The sequence below is a fragment of the Castanea sativa genome, chromosome 1, assembly GCF_040712315.1.
Source record: "Castanea sativa cultivar Marrone di Chiusa Pesio chromosome 1, ASM4071231v1".
Taxonomy (NCBI): domain Eukaryota; kingdom Viridiplantae; phylum Streptophyta; class Magnoliopsida; order Fagales; family Fagaceae; genus Castanea; species Castanea sativa.
The window spans coordinates 26,362,223-26,371,912 of record NC_134013.1 but is presented as its reverse complement, the minus strand read 5'-3'; the positions used below and the strand labels follow the sequence as shown (position 1 = coordinate 26,371,912).

Here is a 9,690-nt window from a genome sequence, read left to right as displayed (position 1 = left end):
TTTGTTGCCTTTTGAGTAAATAGATGCTTGCATTCTTTTTCAGTTTTTCCATATGAATGAGTTTATCTTGAATGATCACCCTCTACAATTGGCTATACATACAGGATTACAGTAGAGTAACTACTTATATATATGATCTCTTAAGCATATGGACATCTTAGTACTCTTTGCAAAAATAGGTTTTTATCTACTGAACATGTGTTCTTTTCTCTTTTTAAGTTTTTTGTTTTGTTTTTTTTTTTTTTTGAACTGATACCTCTCATCTGTCTTTGGTTAGAAGACTTCTCTTGGAGGCTTTGGGTCCACTCTTACTCGAACAAGACCCTTTAGAAGCATAATTTAATAATCACGCCTGGAATTGGAAGTAGCATATTTGGTTCCTCCACACCTTTTGGTGCAACAAGTCAGTCTGCATCTGGTGCAAGCAGCACCCCTGCCTTTAGTGTTATAACCATGCTTTCATTTAGTGCTACAAGCACACCTGCAATAGGTGCCGTGCCCACCCCTACCTTTGAGGCTAGCATCCCTGCCTCTGGTGCTATGAGCAACCTTGCGATTAGTGTTACAAGCACCCCAACCTCTAGTTCAACATCAAGTCCTGCATTCTCTGTTTCAATTACCCCTGTCTCTGGATCGGGTGGAGCAATTGGAGCTTCATGCAGTCCTGTATTTGGTTCTTCAAGCACTCCTGCAGTTGGTGCCTCAAGCATGCCATCGCTTGGTGTCTCAACTACTCCTATATTTGGTTCCTTTTCTATTACCCTGTCTTTCAGCGTTGGGTCCACTTCAGCTTTTGGCCAATCAACTTCTGCATTTAGTAGCAGCCCATTTGGTACCACTACTACTCCTTTTGGAGTTCAGAATTCTCCTTTTGGTGCTCAGAATTCTCCTTTTGGTAAGTTATTTTGTGACAAGCTTCCTTATTTGTATGACGGACTTTTGTAGGATTATACATCTTTGTATTTGTATCTTGTTCAATACTTACTGAACTTTGTCTCATTATGAACTGTCGTATAGGAGCCCAGTCGACAACCCTAAGATTTGGTGGCTCTAGCTTTCAGCAGTCGCCTTTTGGGAGTCAACGTTGGGGAAGTAGAGTAGCTGCATACACTCCAACAACTGAGTTTCAGAATGCTGCATCAGCTGGTGGGAATGTACAGTCGATATCAGCCATGCCTGTCTACAAAGATAAAAGTCATGAGGAGCTGAGATGGGTGGACTATCAAGTGGGAGATAAAGGTACATTATTGAAAATATGTCAAAATTCTGAAATTCTATGCTGCTTACACCCAACAATAATAAGTAAGACTTTATATTATAATTTGAAATTTCAGATAAACCAGCTATGACCACCTTTAATGTTTCAAACACCCCTGCCTTTAATTCTACGTGGGCCACAAATTCAACAGCAACTCCTAGAATTGGTAGCATGGGGACTGCATTTGGTTGGTTGAGTGCCCCTGTGTTTGGGTCCGGCAGAGTATTTGGAGGTTCAAGCAGTCCTGTAGTTTGTTCTTCAAGCATGCCTGCATTTGATGCCTATGCTCCTGCATTTGGTGCCTTGTGCATGCCTGCATTCGGTGCCTCAATTACTCCTGCATCTGGTGCCACAAGCACACCTGCTTTTGGTGCTGTGAGCACCCCAGCCTTTGGTTCAACAGCAACTCCTGCATTTGGTAGTACAGGGATTGCAATCGGTGGGGCAAGTGTCCCTGTGTTTGGATCTGGTGGTGCATTTGGAGCTTCAAGTAGCCCTATATTTCTTCAAGCACGCCTACATTTGGTGTGTCAAGCTCGCCTGCATTTGGTGCCTCAACTACTGCTGCCTTTGAGGCTTTTAATGCCCCATCCTTCAGCCAATCAACTTCTGCATTTAGTAGCAGCCCATTTAGTAATACCACTACTCCATTTGGAGCCCAGAGTTCTTTTGATGAGTTATTTTGTGACAAGCTTCCTTCTTTTTGTGAGGAATTTTGTTAGCTTATACATGTTTAATTTGGTATCTTATTTAATAATCATTGAACTTGGTCTCCTCTCCTTATGAACTTCTGTACAGGAGCTCAACCTACAACAGCATTTGGCAGCACTGGCTCTTGGCAATCACCTTTTGGGAATCAAGCTGGTGGAACTGTGTACACTCCAAAATCTGAAGCTGACTGCAGTGCACAGGCTGCTGCGGAATTAGAGTCAACATCAGCCCTGCATAAATACAAAGATAAAAGTCATGAGGAGCTGAAATCGGAGGACAATCAATTAAGAGATACAGGTACATTTTTTGAAAATGTGTCAAAATTTTAAAATTCTTTTGGTGCTTACTGGTTACTGCTTACTGCCAGGGATCATAACTAACATGTTAAATTATATTTTGAAATTATAGGTGGACCACTTCGCGTTCCTGTTGGTGGGATTTTCTTTAGTTCGTCTCCCTCACCAGCATTTGGCCAATCAGCTGCGAGTCCTTTCTCTTTCTCAGTGCCTTCCAATCAATCTGTACCAAAAACTTCCAGCCTTGGTGGTTTAACTTTTGCCGGCTCAGCTACTCCTGCGTTCAGTTCTTCACCTTTTAGCACATCAACTTCACCCAGCCTTTTTGGATCAGCATTGTTATCAACAACAACAGATAAATTTGGTCTTAAGTCATCTCCATCTATATTTGGTTCAGCATCATCTTTCTTCAACTCTGGTCCATCTCAGGCAACAAATCCAGCATTTGGTAGTTACACTCAGCCATCCCCATTATTCCAATCATCTACACCTACAATCGGGCAGACCGGCTCTACTTTTGGACAGACAACTTCTCTTGGACAGAGTACAAGTTCACACTTTGGTCAAGAAATATGTGGTGCTTCCTCTACTGGATTTAGGGTAAGTATTTTATCAAGCAGGTTATCCTTGATTAATTCTAGCTACACATCTGGGTTATGATCAATCAAATGTGAATAACTCTTAAAATTATTGAAGTTCCTCTCATCATGTCATTTTTTGAGCTCTTTGTTACATATGTTTAATATGGGCTTTGAAAGAAAAAAGCGAAATAATTAATAGTATGATTTTTAGTTTGAGCGTCTTCAATTTTGGTTCAACGATGCCTATATGCTATTTCCAATTCTTATCTGTTTTACGCTGTTTTGATTGGACCAAGAGGGAAAGATTCCTCCCCATTTTTCTCTTTGCTAGGCTCTAATACTGGCCATCACCCATTTGTGATCTCAAATGGGTCTCAATTCAATGCACAATGTGTGATTGGATAGGAAGGGAATGGTAGTGGTAAGAAATGTAGGGGATACTGTTGGCATTGGCTCATATTGTTTCTAGGTCACTGACCAAAGGGCCTTATGTCTGGACAGAGTGGAGTGTAACGAATGGAAGAAAGTGGGTATTTTGGGAATTTGCATTGGGTAGGGTTATGTTATATAAACACTATTGCAACCCTAATTTCTCATACTACGGATTATTAGCCGCTCACTCGCGTGGATGAAGGCACATTACAGATCTGCACTAGAATAAGCCATGGGCATGTAAATACATTAGAAAAAAATTATGTTATTATCTTGGAATAATTATAAGAGTAATTTGTTTACACTTCATCAACATTTATTAGTTATCTTCGACTAGAAGGATTTTCTATTTTTGAAACCATATTTCTGAATTGATTGTTAAAGTAGTTGCATTATATCAGTTTATTATTTATGTATGTTGATTGGATGAATTCAGCTAGCCCTTTGTCATTTTTGCACCTGATGGTGGTAATAAGTCAGGCAAGTCTCTTGGATCTTGAAGAGTCCATATTGTAGCCTTTAACTAGTCTTATTGTGGTACCTTCTAACCTTTGGGGGATTTTATACCCTCTCTTATCACCTTGCTTTGGACCAATTTCTTATTGTAGGCAATTTGTTACTTTCTAGGTTTGTTCTCTATATTATGAACTCATGTGCATTGAAAAGAAGAAACCTGATTTCTTCTATTTTGATGATATGTTTGTTCTTAGTAGTGTTTTTGTCCTATTTTCCAAGTTTGTTCTGTATATATCTGAACTCAAGTGTATTGAAAAGAAAAAAACTTTTTTTTTTCTATTTTGATTATAATGTTTGTTCTTAGCAATGTTTTTGTCCTATGTCTAGGCTTGTTATGTATATTTCTAGGTTTGTTATGCATATTCCTGAACTTGATTGTATATTTCTAGGCTTGTTTTGTATATTTTTTAATTTGTTAATCCTAGTCTTTTTGTTTGTATAAAACTTAAGCGCACCTATTTGTTCTGATGTTATTTTAATAGGATGACAAAAATTCCTCTCAGGGCACAAATACTATGGTTGATTGGGTACCTTCCAGTTGGCATTGAGTTTGAGACTAAGTAGCATGGATACTTCTACAATGTGGTTGATTTTGAAACTTAGTAGCATGGATAGTGAGGAATTGGTTATGTGACTTATAAATTTTTTGTATTCTACATTGGCTCTGATATGACACAAGCTTGTCCGAAGTTGCAAGGAGTGCATGTTGCTAATGCTGATGGAGTGCGTATTGATAATGCTGATAAGGACACAGATTAGTGATGGCTGATAAGGCTTGCCTGCTAAGGATAGAGTGCTTGTTGGTTGCCCGGCTTTTTTTTATTAATTTAAATTTTTTTTTATATAGGAATTGTTAGTTGATCAGGTTGTTAGCTATTGTTTAGATAAGGATTGCTAATACTTCAATTAGGATTGCTAGTGGTAAGGTTTACCAGATAGAATTGCCAAATTTCCTATCATTATCACTGGTTATTTTGAATTTCCAAGCATTGAATTCGCATTTAAGCAAAAGAATGAAATAGAGAAGGCAAGCAAATTATTTCCAGAAAATTTTCTACTCTTTGTCACGGTCTTGGAGGCTAGTCTATTTTGACTACAATTTCTATTACCAAACCTGGGTTGTATCACCTCAAATTTGATTGTGCTACCTTGTTTATATTACACATATATGGCATAATGCCACCTTCTATCTCTTCTTTGATCCAAGTAAGGGTAGAAATTATCTTAGGAGTGCAAAATTTCACTAAAGCAACACTTCTAGTATTTCAAAAATCAAAATTTCACTAATATCATGCTTATTGCAAGGCTTATGAACTTAAAAGCAACATCTCACCATAATTGTGCCCTTTAAAGTTTAAACATAAAAGTGAAATAGGGCATGTACAATTTCCTGCTATAGTGTCCTGCTTCACTGGAAATAAACATATGGAATTTAGTATAATTTTTCATAAAATTTGTGGTTACAAATCCCTCCTCTCTAATAAATTCCCCAAAGGCAAAACATATTATAACAATTAGATACCCAATTGAAAATTATAAAAAAATAATAATAAAATAAAAAGTTGAAAGTAAAAGGAAGGTTATTGCAAGCCCTCTTTCATGTTCATTAGATGATCACTATTTAGTGACTGGCAATATAAACACAACCGATTGTTCCTAGTTTTAACCACATTTAGATGGTCTTGGTTCTCCAATCCTTGGACTAAATGGCCCCCTTACAATAAGCACAGGAGATTGTCTACATTATCTAACAATAGTGGCCTTTGAAAGACTTCTAGATTCTTTGGATGATGTAACATTGTGGCTTGTTACCTTGGGACTGTACATCCGTAAAAATCTCACCCCTTCTAGCTGTAATTATTAAGTCCTCAAAAAAAAAAAAAAAGGGATTTGAACACTTCCTACAAGATTTAGGTACAAACGCCAAAAAAAGAAGTATGCGCAATCCAACAGGGGAACTTCCTACATGAAGTGGTGAACCTAAAAAAAGAAAGGCCTCATTGGTCTCAGCAAAGACTATCTCATTTGCTTTTTTTTGGGGATTAGTAATAATATAGAGTGTCTCAAATTTTCAACCAAAGTCCAAATTCATCCATGGAAAAAAAAAAACATGAAATGCCAATATTAGATGATAATTTGACCAAGACAAGCAAAGCAGTGTAAAAATTAGTATGCAAGCCTAAGATGAGCTCAAGTAATCGGTACCATAATTTTATGTCAAAAACCTACTGCAATGATCTAAAATTCATTACAATCATCTCAGTCATTCCTTTACCCTAGAAATTACTCTAATTCCAGCACAGGCATATGCATATTATAGAGGTGAATAGCTTAAAAGTTTAAACCACCTCGAATCATATATACTGTTGGGGTTGGGGCTTTGTTTTGTTACCAAAAGGCAACTCTATAAATAATATCACAAATTACATAACAATTGGGCCTAAGATTATACAAATTCTACCAAACAAATAAGTAATTAGAAAGATGGATAAGAAAACAAGTGCACTGAAACACACTAACCCCTAACTTTTTTAAAACTTTCATACAATTTGTTTTGGTTTTGTACGTGTGTATGGATTGAGATCCAGTGCATCTTACAATTACAACACTCATATGAGATGTAAAAGTTAACGAAAAAAAAAAGGGTAAAACAAATATTTTTAAACTACTTTTAAACTTTTACATCTCATATGAGTGTGGTAATTACTAATTATATGATACAATTGCACCATATCTAAATCCGTATGTGTATTTATACACATGTTTCAAAATAAGGTACGAAGGTTTTAATTTTGTTGATTAAAATTTCAAACTTATGAAATTGTTTCAATGTGAGACTATGTATATCTTCGTAGTTCATTTATGTTACTTTTGGGAAGTATAATCAGTAAAAAAAGTTAAAATGTTGATAAAACCTTCTGTTTTGTTAGATAATTTATTTTGATTTCTTGATACTTTCTTGTTTCGCTATAAGCGAAGTTCTTTTGTCTCTACCATCTTTATAAAATGATTTACCATAATGATATTTGAAAAAGTTTTAGGTGGTTCCTATTATTCTATGCTTTCTTACTACTCCTTAATGCGTATGGACAGAGACTTCAAATTGAAACGAATTCATAAATTGGGGACTTTAATTGATAAATTAGATACTTAAGACTTAATTTGAACTATGGTATAAAGTTTGGGTCTTTAATGTAATTTTCCCTAAAATATATATATATATATATATATATATATATATATATATATATATATATATATATATATATATATATATATCAATGCTATTATTTAAGGAGTTTTTCCTGTTTAGATTCCTCATTTTTTAGTTCTAAAATGCCCCTGTACCCTTATGTTTAAGTAGAGACAAAAATAAAGGACAATCCGGTAAAAATGCAACTCTAACTCTTACTAAAATATTGTCTAAAAAATAGGACCACTTTCCTGTTAATTTTCAAATTTCTTTATCCACTTATAAATTAAATTTGCAAAAAAAAAAAAAACTATATATATAAAATAAAAACACAAAGCTTTTTTTTTTCCCTAAAAAAATTCCTTATTGCACGCACGAAACGCATGTAATAAGGTTAGTGTATATAAAACCGAAACCTATGAAGCACTCATAATTTTCCACATCAGCACAATATTTATATATATATATATATATATATTTATATATATAATTGAAACCTATAAAGCTCTTACAATTTTTCACATCAGCACAATATTGAAATAAATTATCATTTTATTTAAATAAAATTATTTTACTTTAGTTCAAAATTAATAAGAAGTGAAAATTTATCTCTTTAACAAGTCCAACTTAAACTCAAACTCATTATTTTTTTAAAACAAAAATATTTTTGTTTAATCCAAACTTATCAAAGAGTAAAACTCTATACTCTAATAAGTCCAACTTAAACTCAAATTCAAACTCAAACATTGATATTATTATTATTATTATTATTATTATTATTATTATTATCTTCCCTGTTTAGATTCCTCATTTTTTAGTTCAAAAATGTCCCTACACTCCTATATTTAAATAGAGACAAAACTAAAGAACAATCCGGTAAAAATGCAACTCTAACTCTTACTAAAATATTATCTAAAAAATAGGACAACTTTCCTGTTAATTTTCAAATTTCTTTATCTACTTATAAATTAAATTTGCAAAAAAAAAAACTATATATATAAAATAAAAACACAAAGCTTTTTTTTTCCCCTAAAAAAAAGCCTTATTGCATGCGCGAAACGCGTGTATTAAGGTTAGTGTATATAAAACCGAGACCTATGAAGCTCTCACAATTTTCCACATTAGCACAATATATATATAACCGAAATCTATAAAGCTTTCACAATTTTTCAATTCAGCACAATATTTAAATAAATTATCATTTTATTTAAATAAAATTATTTTAATTTAGTCCGAACTTAATAAGGAGTGAAAATTTATCTCTTTAACAAGTCCAACTTAAACTCAAACTCATTTTTTTTTTAAACAAAAATATTTTTGTTTAATCCAAACTTATCAAGGAGTAAAACTCTATACTCTAATAAGTCCAACTTAAACTCAAACTCAAACGTCGATATTATTATTATTATTATATAACCGAAACATATGAAACTTTCACAATTTTTATGTTAGTACAATATATATATATATATATATATATATATATATAACTGAAGCCTATGAAGCTTTCACAATTTTTTACGTTAGCACAATATTTAAATAAATTTAATATTTTATAAAATTATTTTAGTTTATCTTACAAATAGATAGGCTCCCGTGCATAGCACGGGTTAGCGACTAATTTAATCGAACGATAAGATTGCTAAAAGCTTGTTTTGGCAAGTCTTTAAATCCAAATGACTCAACTTTAGCACCTTTTCACAAATTTTTTTAAATAAAAAATAAAAAGGGTCTTCCTACATATTTTGTAGGGGTGATAATTCGTGTAGTGTTAACTCTTGAGTATCCGACTATATAAATTAACACTAACATATTTATTAAACGGGTCAAGATTCCTCAACCCTAACACGACCCATTTATTAAATAGGTCAGTCGTGTCAATCTGTTTATCAAATTTTATCAAAATGAAAAAAAAAAATATATTTATGAAAAAACAAACAAACAAATATTTTTAATATAAAATTCAAAACTAACAAGTAATTGCATCACATATAATTATTCAAAATTAAAGCATATCTAAAAATCACAAATAATCAATCACAACATGTTAAAGAAAATAAACCACAACAAGTAATGAGTTCATATACCTTGGGTTTGATGGGTATATTAGAAAATGTCTTTTAATTAAACAGGTCAAATAGCTTAAACGGGTTCCATATGTTGAACACTAACCCAACTCATTTATTAAACGGGTCAATCATTTCAACCCAAATATGACACAAACTCATTAAGCCTTAACCCATAACCTGCTAATTTCATGTCGTGTCGTGTCAAGTTCACGGGTCGTATCCAATTTTGCCACCCCTAATATCTTGTTGTAGGATAATTTATTCAATTTTTTCTCTCTATTACCTAGTCCATACAAATTCGAGGTTGATTTGATAGAAATGGTTGTATTGACATGCAAGAAAATTGATAAGATCACTATGAAAAATATATTCTTTAGATTTGCAAGCTCATTCTTGAAATTTTTTTCCTTTTTTATTTTATTTATAAATATTATTTTTGTCATTTCATTTTACTTATCTTCTATTAAATTTATGCAAGAGAATGTTAGTATTCTCTTAAAAAGTACGCATTTTTTTGATAGCATATGAAAGAAAGTATGAAATTAAGATCTCTTAAATTTTATAGAGATTAAATTGTAATTTTTTTTTTCAAATTTCAAGGACAAGAACAACATTCAATAAAAAAGAAACCCTA

At 33.0% G+C, this 9,690-nt stretch overlaps 1 protein-coding gene and 1 pseudogene across 1 annotated transcript; both read left to right on the top strand.

Annotated features, from left to right (window-relative positions):
- The first annotated feature begins 453 nt into the window (after nt 1-453).
- On the top strand, nt 454-1,980 carry LOC142623739 (uncharacterized; annotated as a pseudogene).
- Nucleotides 1,981-2,040: 60 nt separating this feature from the next.
- Nucleotides 2,041-4,802, top strand: LOC142623732 (nuclear pore complex protein NUP98A-like). The gene is made up of 3 exons (XM_075797192.1): nt 2,041-2,266; nt 2,378-2,865; nt 4,277-4,802. The coding sequence occupies exons 1-3, from the start codon at nt 2,041-2,043 to the stop codon at nt 4,340-4,342; spliced, it is 780 nt and encodes a 259-aa protein (XP_075653307.1). The 3' UTR covers nt 4,343-4,802.
- The last annotated feature ends 4,888 nt before the right edge of the window (nt 4,803-9,690 follow it).